Below are 22,336 nucleotides of genomic sequence, written 5' to 3' on the forward strand. Positions count from 1 at the left end.
GAGGATGCTCACAGTGGCTGAAAGAAAATCTGGTTCATTGCTGCACCACAGAACCACAGACTGACTGCAGTTGGAAGGGACCTCAGATATCTCATTCCACCTGGGCACCTTCCACTACACCAGATTGCTCCAAGGCCTGTCCAGCCTTGCCATGGACACTTCCAGGGATATTTCTACCCTCTCTGAAATAAGACATTATTACCTGTTTTATCAAAGGGCTCCTGTCCATTTCAGGAACTTGCAGCATGAATGTCCATGCTGATGTGTATTTGGGTGTTCCTTTGTAGCCCTGGCCACCTGTATCCAGGGAGCACCGTGGCGACTGTAGGGAGTTCACTGCTTTACTTGTGTGTTTGCCTACTCTGCTGTACATGCTCCTCAGCTCAGACTGTGGGAGTTGGAGATGACTCCAGAGCTCATTACATGTCTGGTCCTCCTTACACGAGCCTGTTCTGCTGTTCATGTGATTGTCTGATTGGCTCCTCCAGCTCACTAAACCAGCAGATAGGCAGCCTGACAAAACGTCTGCATTAAATCTGCTTGTGTTACAGTCAAGCATTGCAGACAGGGCCTGAGGCAGGGTTTGGGTCCCAGCTGCAAGGGGAGGGAGCAGAGCAGAGAGCTGGAGGGTCTGATGTTTCTTTTCTGAGACTGTGAGGTGTAATGTTAATTCCTCTATATTCTGAAATAATACCTTACAACAAGGCAACTCAGAGTTCTGTTTTATATTCTGTATACTCTCTATCTAAATGGATTAGAGGCCAAGTGCAGGTCCCTCCACATCATCTGGCAGCGTCATGAGCACGTGTGGTGTCTGCTCTCTGATTCAGCTGAGGATGAGGAGACAACGCTGCCAAACACTTGGTTTCTTACAACCAAACTCAAACCAAGGTCTTTATAGTTGACACATTTAGAAAAAAGGTGGCAAACAAGGAACTGAAGGAGCCTTTTCATCAGTCACTTCACTGATCCAAATGAAAGTTAGTCTTGGAAAATACACTTGAGGGAGGGAGTAAGTGGATCTGATTTGCCATGTTATTGCATAATCATTGGCCTGGTGCAGGGGAAGGACAGGAAGGAAGTTCTGGCTGGCATAGGGATGGAGGATGGAGCATCCCTTTTGGCAGCAACCCACAATTGTATGAAATGAATAGTGAAATTTCCTCCTCAATTGTCTCTGAGTTGTGCTGTATCTGTTACTGGTTTTAACCAGAGCTGTCTCTCTGGTCCAGCTGCCTCAGGAGGGGCATGCAATTCAGCCTGACACACACAAAGGTGTTTTCTGCTTGGAAGTGAATCCCTGGACTGGAAATGATGGGAGAGCTGTCCAGCAGTTGCAGTGGATTTGAAGTAGTGGCACTGATACTGGAGGTTGTCTTTCGGATGACACAGGGTGGGCCAAACTGAAAGAGCTTGCTCTGGGAAGCTCAAGAAGCAGTGCTACATGCAGAAAGGGAAAATTTCTTTTATGAGAAAAAAGGGGCAAAAAGCAAATAATAAAAATCTTACTTAGCAATTTGGTTTTCATATGATTTAAATGTATTCTTAAGATTTATGTCAGTCTCATGAATGACCCTTTTGCAAGCAGTTTATAGCTGGAGCAGATGAAAATAGCAGAACTGCATCCTGAGACTGACTCCTGTGTACATTGGTATTCTTATATTCAATAGCCAATACTAAACAATATGTATGTATTTACTGTGATAAAACTTAGGGTCTCTCCTATGTCCACCATGGTGTGTAACTTGGAATTGGAGATGTTGATCAGCTTTTGCCTGCAAGTATACAACTTTCTGATGGCCAAAATCCATTTATCCAAGTTTGAATGAAGTAAGGCGGAAAGGTTGGGTTTGCTGTGTGAAGACACTGGAAGTGGTTTTGCTGTATGTACACACAGAGGGCAGTGAAAGGCTGTTCATGACCTGAATGAGCTGAACCCATTTGTGTCTTCTTGTCTGCTGAGGAGCAGGACTGTTTCCTCTTCCTGAGCTTTGCACATGTCTGTGATGATTTTTAAGTTTGGTTTATCCAGACTGCACTACATTACACTGCATTTGCCAAGAGATGTTACCAAAACTAGTTGATGCTATTTCTTCACTGGTGAATATATGTTATTACTTTGGGTTTAGGTTGTACAATTTATCTATATGAGTGAGCACAAAAAATTTCAATGCAAGTTACTGTACAAATTTTTTCTTTTGCATTTGATCTCAATATTTTTCTTTCATCCCAGTATCACCTTACACTAAAAATATCAATCAAAATTGCATTACAAAATACAAAAACTGAGGTCTGACTAATTGCTTGGTTAGCTGTACAATAACTTAAATGGTTGTTCCTCCAAGACAGCAAAAAGACTCAGTTGTGTGTAATGGTTATATTATAGAACGGTTTGTGTTGGAAGGGGCCTTAAAAATCATCAGTTCCAACTCCCCTGACACAGTCAGGGATACCTTCCACTAGATCAAGTTGCTCCAAGTCCCATCCAACCTGGCCTTGAACACTGCAATTTAATGTTTGGTAACCAGTGAAAATGCAACTTTTCCAATAAGACCAATAAAATGCAAAACCAGCATTAAATTTCAGTAAATTGAAATATGCTGCTCAATCATAAAAATCATTGTTAAAATCTCATTTAAACAGCTTTCCACTTCACTTTGCCCTGGAACACTTTACCTTGCTCAGTACAGTGTGTATTCACCTTTGGTTCATTTTTTTCACTTAAAATGTACAAACACACCATGGGTCACCAGGAAGCATGGCTGAAATGAAGCAGAAACAAGCTTGAAAGTAAAGCTGCAGGGGAAGCTGGAGGATCTGGTGGAAAGCAGTCAGATTTCATCATAAGCTGCTTAAGAAGAGTCTTTGGTGCTGCAGAGAGCGTTTCTCTGCTCTTGGGATGTGTGTGGGGCAGCTGAGGCCACTGCAGAGCAAGGGCTCTGCACAGCTGAGAGCTGCAAGGAGGGGAGAGAGGGACAGAGGAGATGGTATGGGGAGAAGCTGCAGTGGGTGCTGTGATGATGATAATGTCAAGTGCTGATGAAGAGCTACAGATGTTTTGGTTTGGACAAACATCCAGCCAAAACTTTGAAGAACCCTGACCTGTGTGTGCCGGGACCTCCTGAACTACAGGGGTGGTGGAAGCAGGTGCCTCAGTATAGGTGAAAGCATCTTTGCATTGAAAGCATCAGCTTAATCTGCACGTGTCCTTCCCTGTGATCAAAATGGCTCTGTGGTTTCGTTGGAGCTGTGCAAGCTCTGACACTGGATGACACAGGTGCTGCTTCAGAGTGGTGCCACTGGACGTGAAGGGGACATGGAACAGCATGTGAATATCATGACTGCTGGCAACAGCCACTGCTTATTTCATTTACTTTTGGTGGAACAGCTTATTAAGGGAAATGCTACAAAGCTGTTTGAAAGAGCCATAACCAGAAAAGGCTCTTACAAAAATGAAGATTTGCATCATTTTCATTGGAGAAATTTCTCATATTGGTTTATATTCCAGGTGTCCCCTCTCTAAAACTTCTCAGACTGTCCTGCACAGGGGAGCACATGGTTCAATGTCTTCATGGGCTCTGGTCCATGTAATGTGAAACAATTCAAAGACCTTTGCAATATTCTTGCTTAATCAGCCCTGTAGTTGTTGCCTGTTAATTCAGATGGTGAGCAGGGATGGTGTCCTGCTCACTGAGCTCAGTGACACCCATGGCAGTGTGACACTGCTTTTAGTTAGAATTGGGCTCCTCCAAAAATAAGCTGGGCACGGATCTTTTCCTTACCAAATCATTGTTAAATGTAGGTCTTGCTTAAGCTCCTTAGAAATTGTATTTGCCAGTTGGCATTTCAGTCCCGGGTGTAGCCCAGATACCAGGGAGGTGAAAGAGTGGCAGGTTAGGGAGCTGCTGTTGCTCAAGGGCAGGACCTGGCACTGCATTAGTGAAGCAGAACAGAGTTTCTCTGCAGGCACATGGTTTGTCTTGGAGATGGAGTGCCATGTGGTACATTCCCAAAAATATATGAGCTGGAACGCAAAGTGAGTAACCTAGGAAAATATTTTTAAGTGCATTTGGACCCTTTGCCTGTTTTGCTGGAAGTTTAGAATGTCAGCCAGCATTTTAGCATGGAAAGCAGAGTATCCTGTGCAGGTTTGGGAAGCACACTGCTGCCCAGAGGCTGGCAGGGGGCTGAGCAGCACAGCAGCAACACCCAAGGATCTCAAGGCCCATCTGTGAAGCTGAGCTGGGATCCATGTGCCAAGGCTGCAGTCTGAGACCAGGCTGAGCAGTCTTCCCATGGGAGAGTGAAGCATGGAAGGCACGGGAAGAAGGAATCCCTGGATGAACACAGCACACACAGCTGCAGAAAGGCCCAAACAACAAACCTGCAGACTGTGGAAAGTGTATTTGAGTTCTGGTATGGGCTGCAAATCCTGGGGTTTTCCCCATTGTTCTTTGCACGCCTGGGAGCAGCATTTCTGCTTTCCATCCTGCAGGCAGTGGGCAGCTGTGCCTGGGAGCAGCATTTCTGCTTTCCATCCTGCAGGCAGTGGGCAGCTGTGCCTGGGAGCAGCATTTCTGCTTTCCATCCTGCAGGCAGTGGGCAGCTGTGCCAGAGTGGTTCGCAGGAACCCAACCCAGACTGTGATGGCTGTGAGTGCCATCAGTCGCTACAGAGAAGCTTCTTCTGATGGCCTCTGTTGGGCTGCCAGACCAGGGAGCATACGTTTAGATACATTTAATACATTTAATGATTTTATGCTTTGCAGCATAGCTTGGTAACTGATTGGTGTGATTTTGCCCCAGTATGGTTACACCATACAAAGCAGGAGTATTACAGGCTATAGAGGTAACAAATTAGAAGCTCTATTCGAGTTACGATGGTCGAACAAGAATTTTCAGCCTCTGAATGCAAGGTTTTATTGCACTGAGTTCCTTAACAGCGTGAGAAATTGCACCTCCATAGGCAAACAGTTGAATTCCAGATGCAGCTCTTGCAGCTCCTACGCCTGTGGGAAGCAGAAGGGCAGAGCCTTGGCAAGAGGAGCCAGAGCCGCGGTCCCCGCAGGTCACGCTCGGCTGGCACAGGGCTGTGGCACTCGTGCTCTTGACTTCCTGAACTTACTTTACTGCAACTTCTTCCTTTGTATGTTGAAATGATGTAAATTGAGAGCAGCTTTATCTTGGAGTGAGTGCAGAAACATGGATTTCAGATCCTATTTATAGGTAAATGCTTGCTTTCTGAGGCTCACCAGCCTTGGATTTGTAGCCTTCTGTCCTCTGCCCTGATTCTTGTCTCCATGCTTAATGATTCACCACATCTCTCCTGGATTCTTACTGATTTTCCAAGAGTCTACTCCAGCCTTCAGGAAACCTTTGGAAAGGGATGGATGGTTTCAGTTGGGGGATTTGAGCGTATTTATAGTAATATATAAATAGAGGCAAGAGGAATACTTACCGAGCACTTGGTGCAGAGACATTTATAGAAAAAATGTATGATTTATACAAGGATCATTCCAGGCAAATCTTTTGCTTTGCTTGTAGCCTGTCTTATATAGAGCTCTTTTGAGTGCTATGAATATTTATGCTTCTTTGTTGTGTCAACTTATGAAATGATGGGTTTGTCTCTTTAAATAACAGGAGTGGAGGGAGAAATTTGATTGTTTCCTGGGCAGACATGTCCGCAGAGCTTTTACAGGGTGTCTTTAACATGGCTGAAGCAGAGGATAGCCCAGATCACCAACATCCCACCCTTCCCTTTGCCTCTGCACTTGGAGAGGTGCTTTACAAGGTCTCTGCTACAAAGCATTCTCTTTTGAGAAGTTTTTGTGGCCTTTTTTGCTCCAATGTGCCCCTTTGCCGTGTCTCAAACAGAAAGGCACGTTGCTGTTGGCATGGCATGAAGTTAGGGCAAATAGTCCTGTAGAGCGAGTCAGATCTTGTGCTGTGATCACAAGTTACCCAGAGTCAGTCCAGGGCAATCATACTGAGCTTGCTGAGACCTTTGGAAAAGTGCACATGTCTCCCTGCAGAATATCCTCTGAACGGATTGAAGTGACATCCTGAGGCTGTGACAGCCGTTTCGTGGAGAGGTCACAAGTGAGTGGATTGGGAGGAGCTGGTTCAGCAAGCTAAAAAAAGCTGCTTGCAGCCAGTGATGGGTGCCACCTGTACCTTTCCCTTCAAAAAGCTTTAACTTTCTAGGAAAGCAGAAAAAAAAAATCAAATTTGCTGGATGAATAGGTGTAGAATCAAAATGTTTAGGAAAAAAAATCTACCATCTGGTTGTGTGAGACTGTGCAGGTTTAATCTTTCTGTGTGATTTTTATATCAGTTCAGCATTTTTCAGTGGCTTCCTGGCTCCCCTCAGCATTAGGTTCCCTCTGGTCCCTTCGGAGGTCTCGCTCCTGGATGAGAGCAGAGGACCCTCCCAGGCTGACTGTGCTGCAGACTCACTGCAGGGCAGGGCTCTTGCTCCTCTAGGAACTCCCCTGCAGAAGTTTTCCCAGCTATTTGAGCCCAGTTGGTGTTGTAGTTTGGGATTATTATGTAAATTCTCTCCCCTGCCACTTAACTGCCCAGGCCAGCGGTTGACAAAAGAAGTAGTTAACTGTGATCGCTGGGGTGGGGGCAGGTTTGTCTCTTTTGGTTTTTTTTTTTGGATATTCTCCTCAGTCTTGGCTCGGCGGAACGGGGGAGTGGGGGCTCCAAGGAGGCAGGCTGCCCTGCTGGTTACTGCTGGGGTTTTCCCTGGCTGTCTTGCCGCTGCCTACTTCGGATTACTTTTTCCTGCCGTGCTGCTACCTGCCTTGGATTTGCTGCTGGTCGCTCGTACCTTTTCTGCTTCTTGGACGGGGAACACAAGGGAAAGAGACTGAGTCCATCTGAAAGCCCACTGCTCGTCTGTTTCGCTGGAGAGGGACTGAAACTCACTCTGCAGCCAGCGGGCTGTGACAAGGACACTTAAGTATAACCTTTTCTCCCGGAGGAAAACCTGCTGGGTTTTGTTGTTGTTGTTTTTTTTTTCCTCTTATGGTGTTGGGGAAGTGGGTTGCACTAGTCTGTTTACATATATATATATATATATATAGCAGTTATCCTTCTTGTATTAAAATTCCTTTTCTTAAATTTGATAAAGAGTGGGGTGATTATTGAGGAGGAGGCCCCTCCCCTGCTTGTGGGTAAAACATTTTGGTTTTTCCCCTCAAACCGAGACATTTCTTGGCGCCCAACGTGTGGGGCTTGTAAACAAAGAAGGATAACTGCTATTTTGTGGCACCATGTGGGTCTTGAGCTTAGAGTTCATCAGGACCATCCTGTATAATATATTGGCTTTTTGTTGGTACAAATTCATGCCAAAAGGAGCGGCAGGTTTAAGTCTTATCAACAAATCAATGAGCAAAACTCAAATAGCCGCAATTATTATTGAGTTCTTACTCTGGATTTATGGTGCCATGAATTCGATGCCTTTGGATGTCATGTGGGTGGTGCTCTCCAGGCTGTTTTCCTGCCGCAACCTAAGCTGCTACCTCTGGGGATTCAGTGATAATAGTACGGACCCTTGGGAAGGAACAAAGGGGAATCTCTTCTCCCAACCCTTTGTCCATTCCCCATTCAAGTCTGCTACAACAGCTTTTGAGATGTTTAAATTCTCCCTGGATGCCAGAGATATCTTGCTCTTTATGGTTTTTCTGCAGGGTTGTATCCCTGCAGCTTACAGAATGTTTGAAGGTAGGGCCAGGGCTTTTCCAGAATGCATTCAGAAACCTAGCCCAGTGAAGGGGGAAAAGCGAGAGAATAAAACCCCTGATGCCACAGTGAAGGGAGAAAAGGATGAGGCTAAACCAGGAGGACAGGCCAAGCCTATGGAAGTTGCCCCTATTCAGAAAAGGAAATATAAGACCAAATTAGACCATCCAGCAGACGATGAGGGGGCTGCTGCACCTCCACAGCAAGCAGACCCAGAGCCTGAGATCATCACTGAGTCATTGTCATTTGATAATCTCCGTAGTTTGCGGAAAGACATTGCTCGACACCCGGGTGAGCCCATCCTGACTTGGTTGATCCGAGTTTGGGACCTTATGGGTGAAACCTTACAACTGGATGGTGCTGAAGCCAGGTTTTTGGGGGCTCTGGCCCAGGACGTGGCTATTGAACAGGTGTTCGTGAGGGAATCAAAGCCCCTTTCACTCTGGGCACGACTTCTAACGAGTGTAAGAGAGAAGTTTGTTTATAGAGAAATCCTGCAGGAACATCATATTAGGAAGACTTGGAAGACGATGGAAGAAGGAATTTTACGTCTGAGGGAGATGGCAATGATGGACGTGCTTTTTGGAAGAGGTGGGCAAGCCAATAATGACCCTGACAAGGTCAGATGCACACCACATATGTGGTGGGACCTTTCACGCTCGGGGCCAGCTGAATACACCGATTTCCTGGCATCCATGTATAGGGAAGAGAACCATGAAACAGTGGGCGCAGTAGCAAATAAGCTCCGGATATATGAAAGCATGACCCACAGCCCAATGCAGGCCCGTATTTCTGCTGTAGAGACATTGGTTGAGAGTCTCAAGACGCTGCCTGCAGAGGTAAAAGCGATCAGAGAGGAAATTAGGGAAAGTCTCCAAGTGGCACCAGTGCGAATGAGAACCTCTGAAGTCAGAGCCAGACGCCCCCCAGCCAGAGGAAGTGGACAGACCTCACGAACTGAGATGTGGTACTTCCTGGCCAAACATGGAGAAGACATGGGACGGTGGGATGGGAAACCCACCCGTGCCCTTGCAGCCCGAGTACAAGAACTGAAGGAGAATGGAAGAAGGTCAGTGAGAGTAAGTGCAGTCCCAGTTTCCCACGGGCAAGAATCTGACCCACAGGAGGGCACCTCCCAGGTGTACTCATCGAGAAAAGGTTCTGACCGCTATGACCAGGATCAGTGTTAGAGGGGCCCTGCCTCTAGCCAGGTAGAGGCACGGGACAACCGTGTCTATTGGACTGTGTGGATTCGATGGCCTGGTACATCAGACCCACAAAAGTATAAGGCTTTGGTTGATACTGGCGCTCAATGCACATTAATGCCATCAGGACATGTGGGCTCAGAAACTATTTCTATTTCTGGGGTGACAGGGGGATCTCAAGAGTTGACTGTGCTAGAAGCTGAAGTGAGCTTGACAGGGAGAGATTGGCAGAAACACCCCATTGTGACTGGTCCAGCCGCCCCATGTATCCTGGGCATTGACTACCTCAGGAATGGATATTTTAAGGACCCAAAGGGGCATAGATGGGCTTTTGGAATAGCCACTGTACAGACAGAAGGGATTGAACAATTGAACTCATTGCCAGGTCTCTCAGAAAGTCCTTCTGCTGTTGGACTGTTGAAAGTTGAGGAACAGCAAGTGCCAATTGCCACCACGACAGTGCACCGTCGGCAATACCGAACGAACCGTGATGCTGTGATCCCCATCCATAAGATGATCCGTGAACTGGAGAGCCAAGGGGTGGTCAGCAAAACCCACTCACCCTTCAACAGCCCCATCTGGCCTGTGCATAAGTCTGATGGAGAATGGAGATTGACTGTGGACTATCGTGGCTTGAATGAAGTTACCCCACCGCTGAGTGCCGCTGTGCCGGACATGCTGGAGCTCCAGTATGAACTGGAGTCCAGGGCAGCAAAGTGGTATGCCACTATTGACATTGCTAATGCGTTCTTCTCCATTCCTCTGGCACCAGAGTGCAGGCCACAGTTTGCTTTCACCTGGAGGGGCGTGCAGTACACCTGGAACCGACTACCCCAGGGGTGGAAACACAGTCCCACCATCTGTCATGGACTGATCCAGACTGCACTGGAGAAGGGTGAGGCTCCAGAACACCTGCAATACATTGATGACATCATTGTGTGGGGGGACACAGCAGAAGAGGTTTTTCAGAAAGGAGAGAAAATCATCCAGATCCTTTTGGGAGCTGGCTTTGCCATCAAACGGAGTAAGGTTAAGGGACCAGCCCAAGAGATCCAGTTCCTGGGAGTGAAGTGGCAGGATGGACGCCGTCAGATTCCAACAGAAGTCATCAATAAGATCACAGCAATGTCTCCACCTACCAGCAAAAAGGAAACACAAGCCTTCCTGGGTGCCATAGGGTTCTGGAGGATGCATATCCCAGCATACAGTCAGATCGTAAGCCCTCTCTACTTGGTAACCCGTAAGAAGAATGATTTCCACTGGGGCCCTGAGCAGCAACAAGCCTTTGACCAGATCAAGCATGAGATTGCTCAGGCTGTAGCCCTTGGACCAGTCAGGACAGGACCAGACGTACAGAACATGCTCTACTCCGCCGCCGGGAATAATGGCCTGTCTTGGAGCCTTTGGCAGAAGGTGCCTGGTGAGACTCGAGGCCGACCACTTGGATTCTGGAGCCGAGGCTACAGAGGATCTGAAGCCAACTATACCCCCACAGAGAAAGAGATCCTAGCCGCCTATGAAGGAGTCCAAGCCGCCTCAGAGGTGATTGGCACAGAAGCACAGCTGTTTCTGGCACCTCGGCTACCAGTGCTGAAGTGGATGTTGTCAGGACAGGCTGCCTCTACACATCACGCCACTGATGCTACCTGGAGCAAGTGGATTGCCCTGATTACGCAGCGCGCCCGTATAGGAAAATCAAATCGCCCTGGGATCCTGGAAATCATCACAAACTGGCCTGAAGGTGAAAATTTTGGTCTAGCAGATGAAGAGGAAGAGCAGGTGACACGTGCGGAAGAAGCTCCACCATACAATCAATTGCCAAAAGAGGAAATACGCTACGCCCTCTTCACCGATGGCTCCTGTCGCATTGTAGGGACTAATCGCAAATGGAAAGCAGCTGTATGGAGTCCCACACGACAAGTTGCAGAAGCTACTGAAGGAGAAGGTGGGTCGAGTCAGTTTGCAGAGCTTAAAGCCGTGCAGTTGGCCCTGGACATTGCTGAACGAGAGAAATGGCCAAAGCTTTACCTCTACACCGACTCATGGATGGTGGCCAATGCTCTCTGGGGATGGTTAGACCGATGGAAGAAAACCAATTGGAAACGCAGAGGGAAACCCATCTGGGCTGCCGATATATGGCAAGATATTGCCACCCGAGTAGAGAAGCTGATTGTGAGAGTCCGCCACGTAGACGCACACGTGCCCAAAAATCGGGCCAATGAGGAACATCTCAACAACCAACAGGCAGACCGAGCTGCGCAAGTGAAAGTATCACAGACAGATCTGGACTGGCAGCACAAGGGAGAGCTGTTCTTGGCTCGATGGGCCCATGATGCCTCGGGCCATCAGGGCAGAGATGCCACTTATAAATGGGCACGAGACCGAGGGGTGGATTTAACCATGGACATTATCTCTCAGGTTATCCACGACTGTGAGACATGTGCTGCCATTAAGCAGGCTAAGAGAGTGAAGCCCCTGTGGTATGGTGGACGCTGGGATAAGTATAAGTACGGGGAGGCCTGGCAGGTTGACTACATCACACTGCCACAGACCCGCCAAGGCAAGCGCTATGTGCTCACCATGGTGGAAGCAACCACAGGGTGGCTGGAGACACACCCAGTGCCTCACGCCACTGCTCGGAACACCATCCTAGGCCTGGAAAAACAAGTGCTGTGGCGACATGGCACCCCAGAACGAATTGAGTCAGATAATGGAACTCATTTCAAAAACAGCTTAGTTGCTACCTGGGCGAGAGAACATGGCATTGAGTGGGTGTATCATATCCCCTACCATGCACCAGCTGCCGGGAAAGTTGAGCGGTGTAATGGACTGTTGAAAACCACTTTAAAGGCGTTGGGTGGAGGGACTTTCAAACACTGGGATCAACACTTAGCAAAGGCTACATGGCTAGTCAACACTAGAGGCTCTGTCAATCGAGCCGGCCCTGCCCAATCAGAACCCCTTCACACTGTAGATGGAGACAAAGTCCCTGTAATACACCTGAGAGGTATGCTAGGGAAAACAGTCTGGATCAACCCTGCCTCAGGCAAAGGCAAACCCATTCGTGGGGTTGTCTTTGCTCAAGGATCTGGTTCCACCTGGTGGGTGATGCAGGAAGATGGAGAGACACGATGTGTACCTCAAGGGGAACTTATCTCTGGGTAAACGACTCATATTACTGTATTTGTAAACACTTAATTATTTGAAAGAAAATTTAAGTTTAATGTAGAGTATCGGCATGGAAGAGAATTTAGGGGTGGATAATGTTGTAGTTTGGGATTATTATGTAAATTCTCTCCCCTGCCACTTAACTGCCCAGGCCAGCGGTTGACAAAAGAAGTAGTTAACTGTGATCGCTGGGGTGGGGGCAGGTTTGTCTCTTTTGGTTTTTTTTTTTGGATATTCTCCTCAGTCTTGGCTCGGCGGAACGGGGGAGTGGGGGCTCCAAGGAGGCAGGCTGCCCTGCTGGTTACTGCTGGGGTTTTCCCTGGCTGTCTTGCCGCTGCCTACTTCGGATTACTTTTTCCTGCCGTGCTGCTACCTGCCTTGGATTTGCTGCTGGTCGCTCGTACCTTTTCTGCTTCTTGGACGGGGAACACAAGGGAAAGAGACTGAGTCCATCTGAAAGCCCACTGCTCGTCTGTTTCGCTGGAGAGGGACTGAAACTCACTCTGCAGCCAGCGGGCTGTGACAAGGACACTTAAGTATAACCTTTTCTCCCGGAGGAAAACCTGCTGGGTTTTGTTGTTGTTGTTTTTTTTTTCCTCTTATGGTGTTGGGGAAGTGGGTTGCACTAGTCTGTTTACATATATATATATATATATATAGCAGTTATCCTTCTTGTATTAAAATTCCTTTTCTTAAATTTGATAAAGAGTGGGGTGATTATTGAGGAGGAGGCCCCTCCCCTGCTTGTGGGTAAAACATTTTGGTTTTTCCCCTCAAACCGAGACAGTTGGTGATAAGGAAGGTTGTCTCCTCTCTCTCAAGGAAGTTTAATTTAATTCTCAGCTCAGCACACAAAACAGCAGCCTTTCTTCCTGCTGCTCAGCTTGCTTTGAGAACGTGTCAACAAGCAGTGCCCATTGTGGGTAACACAGCAGTTTGCCAGAGAGACCCCCCTTCCCCTGAGGCACCATTTGGAGCAGTAGTGGAGCAGGATGATAGACATCAGATTAATTTCAGAGTGATGTTTATTGTGTGCACTGTAATTGCATCTAGAGGGCCAAGTATGAAATCAAAGTTGATGAGAGAAAAGCATTTGATAATCCTTGCTTTGAACCCCTACTGAAGTTAGGGTTTTATTCTTCTCATGTTATAAATGATTAACAAAGAAGTGCATGGGATTTACAGAATGTGTATCTGCCCCTCTCTAGACTTGGCACACTTGATGGACATGCTTGCACTGACAGCAAATGGTGTCCCTGGGCAGGTTTACACAGGATGCATCCCAGGGCTCTCTGGGGGTTGTTGTTCTTTGTAAAGCCAGGGGGAAGCTAGGAGAAATATCTGCAAGGCTTTAGCAAAGCTCTCTTTGAGCAATCTCATGCAGAGCAGTTGGTGCTCTGAGATGTTCTTTGATCAGTCAGAGCTTGGTAAAGAGGGTTATTGATGCCCTGCTTCCCTGGAGACTCTGCTTTATGCAAAAAGGCAAGATGTGAACCTAAGTCTCAGGAACTTTATACTCCCTTGTGTATAAAAACCCACAGAGAACGGTGGCCTGTGTGTGCACAGTCTTTTAATCCCTTTGGAGAGAAGGACAACTTCTTGGTCTCTTGGGTGACCCCAAGAATAAGCATCACATTCCTGCCTGCCGTGGGGCCCAACAGGTGTCTTTTCCAAGGAGCCTCAGAGAAGGGATGCACTGTCCAGATAATAAGGTGAAGGTGGTCATTCTAGACTGCTTATCTGCAGATAAGCTTTGTGATGCTTATTGGAAGCTCCTTTTGTGTCTGTAACCTCATGGGATGCTGTCTTGGGGAGAACCTGGTAGATGTTGAGCTCTTCATCAGCCCCAGTGTATATGAAAGTTGTAACTCCTTGGAAGAAAATATTTGTTTTGTTCCATAATGTCTTATCAGAACGACAGTAACCAAGTTTCCTCTGGGGCTTACAGTGCTTAATGACTCTTACACCTCCTCTGAATAAACATTCAGTGTGGGGTAAGGGGGTTATTGCCTCTAGGTTATCTGGTTTCTTGAAACTCTCGTAAGTGGTATGTTTTATGGCAAAAAATCTGAAAAAGAAGAATAATTTAAAGTTTCCCAAAGCAAAGGAGATAAGAGAGAGGGAAGTTGCTATGGCTGATTTCAGAGGGAAAAGGCATTTTGTCTTGATTTGTTTTGTGCCAGACTGGCTTCAACCACGTCAGTGTTAGTCCTGGCACAAAGGGTGCAGCTTTGCACAGCATTTGGGCTGAGGGGGACCCCTCCTTCCGAGGGCAGGACATATTTGTGTGGAATTAAGGTGGCTGGAGAACACACTTGTTCTTTTTCCACCTTTTTTCTTCTGTGATTAGTAGGCTGTAATGTCTTGGACAAAGAATTTGTTTTGTGATAGTATTCAAGAGTCTTTTCCTAGCACACTCAGCTGATGCCCAGGAAGTCCACCACACACTTCTTTCTGTTTGTGGCTTCCTTTATTTCATCTGCAGTAACAGGTACAGTTTTCCTGAACAACCAGTTAGCCTCCACCATCAGGCAGGATCATCTCTCGCCAGAGCCATCCTCATATTGCTGCAACTGCTTGCTCTAGAAATTCTTCTGTCTAGAAACACAGCTAGAGCCTCTAGAGCAACCATTAAATCCCTGGTAAACTCAGCCACATTTTCCTCCATCCACGTTGCTGTTACACAGGAAGATTCCTCTTCTGTCTCTGTGGCAGCAATGATTTCCCACAGACATATGGCAGCCTCACATAGTGCTGATTACGGTTTTTATTTCCCTTTGCTGACTCTGCACCATCTGACTGTTTGGGGTGCCCAGTTAACAGTGTTACCTGCACATGTTCCACTGGACCAGCCACGTCTGGGGACCATTTTTATATCTGTAGGGGGCTGGAGAAATGATTACTGGCTAGAACAACAGCTAAGGTGGGGAGGGATAGGGCAAGGCCTGTGTAGGTGGGTGGTCAGTGCTCCACATCCCCCCACTGAAGCCTCTGCTCCAGTCCCAACGTGGCTATCAAGCCACTGGCACCCAGAAAGCCCCACCTGCAGAGGGCAGAGAGAAGCAGTGGCACAGGTGTGATGCTGGCACATCCCACTGCCTTGGACCTGTCAGCGGCTGAGACCTTGCTGGGTCAAGGCAGTGACTATTCATCTTTGGCTCTCATTTTGCCTTCTCCCTCTCTCTCCCTCTCCCTTGCTTGTCTCGAAGTCTGGATACCCTAAGGTTGGACGGGTTAGAGTTTGCTAAGTCAATGCTTTCTGAAGTGCCTTTCTTGGATTGGATGTTGGTTTAAAATTTTCCAAGTACCTTGTTCCACCTTAATGTTCTAAAGTTTGCAGGTAAAATTTGTTACTCAGCCTCCTGAGAACTTCCTTGTTTTCTCCTGTGTGCTGCCAAGAGGGAATCTAACACCTAAACCCCTTTAAAAACTCCCAGAGCGAGCTCAGAGTGTAACAACATCCCACCTTGTACAAGGGCTGCCCTGGGTTCTGGACTCTCCTGTGTTCTGTCCACGAGCTTGGATCTCTACACCTCTGCCTCCCCTGTGTGGGTGGAGCTTTGGCTGTGTGTCTTGTGGGTGCAGCAGAGCCTTGCCTTTGGTGGCAGGACACTGGGGTTCGGGGCTGTTGGTCGTGGCAGGGGTAAGTCAGTGTTACCACATACCAAACACAGTTTGTCGCTGCTGATCAAGGGATTTCCAGTTCACTTCCAGGCGCTATGGCTGAAGTACCAGCGAGGCATGGAAGTGGATTCAGACTTTCTCAGCAGAAAGGCCTGAGCTTCCAGGGGCAGCTTTCAGTGGGCAGGACAAGGAGTAACTGACACAGTTTGACCCTGAGTGAGTTTGCCTTCTGCACTTACAGGTGCCTTGTGTTGCATCAAGAATCAGCTTCTTGCAGGCTTCATTTGCAGTACAGACAAGTGTGATGAAAAAATCTCAAAGCTTTCTTTGACTAGCCTCACTTGTAATGCTGTTTATGACAATATGTCTCTGTTTCAGAGTCACCCATTTGCTGCTCTGAGGATTAACTGGCTTCAGTTCCAGCACCATGGATGAACTGCAGGATGTTCAGCTGACAGAGATCAAACCGCTCCTGAATGACAAGGTAATGCAGCTGCTGCTTTGTTCTCACACATGTACCCAGGCTGACTTTGTGTCTGGCAAAGAGCCCTGATTGTCAGGATCTGTTTACAGCTTAAAGTACCTTAAGTACTGAAAAACAGTCAATTCTTCCCCACTCTGGTAATTTACCACCACACACTTCCAAGTCTCAGGGAATGACAGACCACCACAGTTCAGGTCAGTTTGGAGTCTTGACCAAAGAGTATGTCATGCCTGTACTGAGGATTTACAAAGGCTGGGCAGAAACTGGAAAAGTGATCCCATTCCTGACCTGGCATAGCTGTAGAACATCTAGTAAGTTTCTCCGTGTTAGAGAAATATTGGATTGTATCCTATTTTCCTTTATTCTTACTTTTATTGTTTAAAATATTTTGTCTTAAATGGCCCTTTAGTGTTTTGACACCCAAAACAGCCCTGGCTCTCTGCATTTAGTAACAGAGAGCTGTTTTCTTTTAATGTCTCCAGAGCTCAGATAGGGCAGTCCAGATTCATGCAATACTGAGACTTTGGAAAATCATTGCATTGTAGAGCTTTCACTCTCTCTTTTGTGGGCTGGAGAAGAGCCATCTGGGCTTTAGGAGAGCCCTGGCCTCCCCAGATTCTGCCACAAACTGCTGTTCTGAGTGCTTAAGTCATTACAGGCATCCCAATGAGATCTGCAAACTGTGGTTATGAGCAGTGCAGTTTGGTCACTTTCCAGAGCTCACAGCCAAGCCCAGGGTATGGGAAGCAGTTCCCAACACTTTGCTGTTTAATGCTTGACATCAAGAACTGGCTTGAGCTGCCAAAGGGCTGTGGTGCTTTGTCCACTCTGTGTGCTTGCCCGAGACTGCGCTGTGCCCCCAAATGGGTGAAATCTCTGAAATTCTGCTATGTTTTAGTATCTACTGATTAGTGTTCCCTCATTTCTCTACTGTTTTAGCATATCTGTTTAGTATCTGGGAAATGTAAAAATTCAGCTGAAATCTGCAGTGCAGCTTCCTGTTCTGACAGAGTAGTGCTGACTGCTGGGCTGCCTCAACACAGTTTCTTAAAATGTTTCCTGGGAGGTGAGTTTTGGAAGTACAAAGACCAGCAGATGAAAATAAAGACCTTGAGAATCATTTGTGACTTCAAAACAGAGGTAAACATGTACAGAAGACAAGCTTCCTAAATGCAGTGCCCCAGATCTTGCTCATGATTCTCCTGGGATTTTCCATGTTTGAATTCAAGAGGGTGGATTGCCCTTGCTTCAGTCAGCTGACCTAAGGAGGTATTAAAGTATGCCAAAACAAAGTAGCTTTCACTTTTCAAGCTTTCAGTCTCTTGTCAAGTATTGCCTGGTCAGTCCCATCCAGTTCTGGCTGTGGTGTCAGTTCTGGTTCAAATGCAGTGCACTTGATATTAACCAGCACACAGAAGGGCACATACAGAGTGATACCTGCTTTCCTTGACTCAGTTTTGAAGTTACAGGAAGTATAGAGTACCTCAGTAGGGAAAAATACATAGGGTAGCTCCAGAACCATCCTCAGTACTGCATGGGAAGAGAAGTGTTCTAAGGCTCTCCTTTTTACACTTTGTTTTGACAAAAGGAGGACCTCAGAGAGTGGACAACTCCAAGGTCTGTCCCTGAGTAAGGCTTTAAAGGTTGAAATAATACATGTGTGCTTTTTAGTCAGTTTATGGAGCATGTGGGTGTGGTGCCATAACCTGCTCTTCTGTGCAGCATATCAGAGTCCAAAATCTGTTGAGCTGGCAGTTAATATTAAGATTTTTACTGACCAACTGCCTTTAGATAGAGGAGTTTGAGCCAGCATAGATTAATGGCCAGAAATAGTACAGTAAAACTCTTAAGGTGTTAATGGGTGAGTACTCATGAACTCTTCAGATACAAAGGCTGCTGTATACAGAGAGAGCTCTGGTGTCTTAATACTCATGCCATGTCACACTCAAAATGTGGTCACTGTTCAGTACTTAACATAGACAAGGAAAGGGGGTAGTGGATTCTTAAAACAGTTTTGCAGATATCTCAAATGTCCCAAACTGCAGAATGCAGATAGCAACCCCTGTTCTTGCTAACGCGGAAGAAAACAGGGCCATGTGTTTACACATGGAGAGGAGTGAGGGTGCCACAAGAAATGTTCACAGCGTTTCTGTTGTGCATGTGTGATCCTGGTTGTAATTTTAATACTAAGGTGTTAAGCCTAAAACACATAAGCTGAAATGCTGTCTCAAGGGATTTGCTCAGCCCGTTACAGGCAGCTGTCAGTGGTCAGTGTTTCACAAAGCACGTGGGCACGCAGGCAGGTGCCTGCAGTGTGCCAAGTGTGTACTGTGCTGACAGTGTTCAGCTGGGCGTGGGGTCAGTTGGGAGCTGCTGGGCCCAGCTCCCTGTGCTGGGCTTTCAGCAGCCTGCGGATTCCCTGTGTGTGCCATGCAATGATGCCGTGCCTGCGGTGGTGGCTACACAGCAGGGACTGCATGGCCTGTTTCCTTCTGCTCATTACATAAGATCCCAGGGTTAGTCCTTTAGGAGCTTTGCATCCAAACTGTTAATGAACAGCAGGACCAGACAAAACCCAGTCCCGTACCCAGCCCTTGCTGGGTACAGTTCTTGCTCTGTGCAGTCTCTGCTCGATGCTCAGCTGTGCCCCCTTAGGTGGCAGCCTCCAGGCAGCCCCAGAACGTCGCTGTGCAGAAATGGGCAGAGCTTACAGGGGGTTTGCTTGTATGAGTCTCATATTTTGCTGCTGACCTGGCTGCAGCCATGCTAAACCATGTGTGCTGGTTTAAAGGTAAACCAGCAGGGAAAATAGACCCACAACAAGAGAAATTATAAGTCAAGAGTTGCAATTTAATGAAAGATATTACAACAAATACACTGACACAAAGAGAAATTGCTTTCACCTCACAAAACCCAGCAGTATAACCCAGTGTCCTGGGGGACAAACCCAATGGGGTTTGTTAGCCCTTGTGCTGAGACCCGCGTGATTACCCCCAAATCCAAAGCCAAAAGGAAGTGAGAGAACCTGTTGGTGCAGGCGATGTCTGTAGTCTGGTCGAGAGTGGTGGTCTCCTCCTGTCAAGGTCCCGCTGTTCCTCTGGATCCGACAAGTGGTTCCTGAGGTCTTCTTACCCACCACTTATGTACCCTCAAGGAGCACTCAGTCCCTCCCCCAGGGCGGGGACTCACACAATGGGTGATTAACTCTGGGAGTCATGGGGTTTTGTTGGACCGTTGATGGCCCATTAGCAGCCACACCCCCCCCAGGCTGGGTGTGAAGGTGCTAATGACGCCCTGGGCAGCTGCTGCTAATGGCCCATTGTCCTTGGGAAGTGAGTAGAGAGGGTAGAATACACAGCTTTTCATCACCCCCACACAGTGATAGCTGGTCCCACCTGCTGAACTAGGACACCATGCTAGCACAGAGGTCTCTGAAGGGAACTTTCATAATGTTGGGAGTGTTCTGGGGCACTGAGCTGAACTATTTTTTTATTTTTTTCCTGTTTTTCATTAACAGAATGCAGCTCGCAACTTCCAGGACTTCGACTGTCAGGTAAGACACGTGTAGGAGACAAGGATTGGTTGGCTCAGCAGTAATGTTGAGGGAGAGAGAAATGAAAAAAGAAATCTCTGTATCTTAATTTTGGCTCCTGTTGAATCAATGGCAGAAATTGCCCTTCACCCTTTCATGCCAAGTAGTTTGTTCTGATTTCTAAGGTGCGGAGCTGGACTGCTCTGCCAAGGCTATACAGCATCTTGCAGGATGGCTGGTCTTCTGGAAAGCAGCTTTTTGGAAAAACTCACTATGCTGAAGAACTGCAGCTCTGTCACATCCCATCTGGTTCACAGTCTGGGAAAAGAGGAGCTTGCATGCTCTATCTATTCATCTTGAGAGGAGATGGAAGTGTCACCAAGCTGCCCCAGATACAGCACCCTGCTTTGCTGCGTCTGTGTCTTCACACAGCAAAGCCATGGTCATTTTCCAGGAGTTATCGATGGTGCAGAGATAAGCCCAGTGGCTCTGGTTGCCATAGGAATAATCCTTTCAGAGGAGTGGCTCTGCTCCTCCGGCATCAAAGACAGAGGACATGCTCTGTGAGAGGCGGAGAGTGGTGCTGGGATTCCTGGGGACATTCTGTGGAGCACAGGCTCATTTCCCATGCTAGATTATCCTGCTGCCTTCTCACTGAGTGTGCAGGTATGCAGGCAGCAGCTGTCCCTTCTCTTCAGGCGTGGAAAGTTGCTGTGCCTGAGGTGCTCAGGGCAAGCCTATGCAGAACAGGAATGTGATAAATACAGTCCTATGAAGGTAGTTTGTGTTTTTGTCTTCTCTTGATATCATGGGTAAGTACCCCCCGTGTGGGCAGATAGACACCACTGTGCTGCTGCAACTCAATTAATTGAGTTTTGTTATTATTATCTTAAAGCCTCAAAGTATAAAAATCACTAATCTTGGCACATTATAACTTTAGTGTCTAGTCTGAGAAGCAGCAACAGTGTAAAGCAATGATTTTTCTGTTGAAATAAAGGTAGATAACAGGTTTTAAATACTTTTGTGTACCATAGTGTCTCCATTTATCTATATCTTCTCTGTCACCTCTAGAGGTAAAGTGTGCTCCCATGTCAGATGGGTAATGGGTAAAAATAGGTGCAGTGCCTTTGAGTAAGTGTTAGATACCAGAGGTACTTCCTGCCAGGACTGGGAAGAATGTGAGTATGTTGCTGTGCTGGTTTAAGGGTGAACTGGCAGGAGAAATTAACCCAACACAAAAGAGATTGTAAGTCGAAGTTACAATTTAATAAAAATACTGCAATCAATGCAATGATACAAAGAGAAATTGGTTTTAACCCACAAACCCAGAAGTATAACCCAGCGCTCTGGGCACAAACAGAATGGTGTTCGTTGGCCCCTGTGCTGAGCCCCACGTGGTCCTCATGAGTCCGAAGTAAAAGGAGGGGAAAAAACCTGTTGGTGCAGAGACCAATCTTCTGCTGACCCACCAAAGCTCAGGGTGTGCCCCTGCCTTGCCTGGCTGGGAGCACTGTGGTCTTGGGAGCCAGAGCACAGTGGGAAGGTGGGAAAGAGTCCCTGTCACAGAGCCGTGCATGGCTGCTGCCTTTTGGCTCTGTGCTTTCCCTCCATAAGCAAAGCCTCTTTGTGCCCCTCTTTGAACAGAGCCCCAGATCTGGGGCTGGGCAAGCCCCACAGAAAGGCAGTGCTGCAGTCGCTGACCTGCACGCTCACTGTGTCCCAGTGCTGCTGTGGGCTCAGTGCCCTGCCCACCCCAGGGCTGAGCTCTGGGAGGATCTGAGTGGGCTGCAGCCAGGGAGGGGGGCTCTGGGGAGTGCTGGGCCTGGAAGGACATACTTGTTGCTTCTCTACTTTGCTGTGGATCAGCAGTGAGCTGGTGCCCATGGCAACAGTTGGGCAGGAGGCAAGATGCTCCTTCCGGGAGCGCTCTGGGTAATTCATTTAGAATACAGGTTTTTTTCAGGGAGATGTTAACACAGTGTCTCACATGACTGTAAATGTCTGAACCTCACCTTTCTCTGGCATCTCTCCCTATAAGGTGCAGTTTCAAGGCACACCTGGCTTGACCCACTCCCCCTTCCCCTCCTGCTCCTACCTAGAATGTGCCCCAAGGGCTGCATGAAGACTCTGCTTGAAGTCTGACAGCCAGGATAGTTGGGTCCTTGGGTTGTCTGCCTGAGTTGCTAGTACCAGGAGCAGTTCTTACACATGGAGATTGAGCTATTGTGTTGTCCTGTGGAAAATTACTGCTGCTTTTTAATCTGGCGAAGCACATCCAGGTGCCACATCCAGGCCTCTGTGAAACTGGTGACTAACAGTGTCAGAGGAATTTGAAGTGAAGAAGTTTGCCAGGGCTCTCAGGGGAAGGAAGGTTCTGTTGTGCAGAGAAAGACTTAAAAGCACCTAGGCTGAGGCAGGGATTTAATTTTGTCCTGAGTTTCACAGGGAGGAAGAGCCTTGGGGAGGATCTCAGTTTGAAAAGAACAGGCACAAACCGGCCACAGATTGAAGAAGGCTGATAACTGGAAGATGGTTTCCAGTTACAGTGCAGTGAAGTTTCCAATCAGCTTCCAAT

At 47.4% G+C, this 22,336-nt stretch overlaps 1 protein-coding gene across 2 annotated transcripts in view; it reads left to right on the forward strand.

Moving 5' to 3' along the window:
• The window catches only part of NDRG3 (NDRG family member 3), a 68,100-nt gene that overhangs the window by 18,819 nt on the left and 26,945 nt on the right, over positions 1–22,336 (forward strand). For both annotated transcript variants that reach the window (XM_071572674.1, XM_071572675.1), the window contains exons 3-4: positions 16,124–16,229; positions 19,747–19,782. In XM_071572674.1, coding sequence (XP_071428775.1) covers positions 16,173–16,229; positions 19,747–19,782 — 93 coding nt within the window. In that variant the 5' untranslated portion in view covers positions 16,124–16,172. The remainder of the gene's footprint in view (positions 1–16,123; positions 16,230–19,746; positions 19,783–22,336) is intronic.

The sequence above is a fragment of the Pithys albifrons genome, chromosome 18 (assembly GCF_047495875.1).
Source record: "Pithys albifrons albifrons isolate INPA30051 chromosome 18, PitAlb_v1, whole genome shotgun sequence".
Classification (NCBI taxonomy): Eukaryota; Metazoa; Chordata; class Aves; order Passeriformes; family Thamnophilidae; genus Pithys; species Pithys albifrons.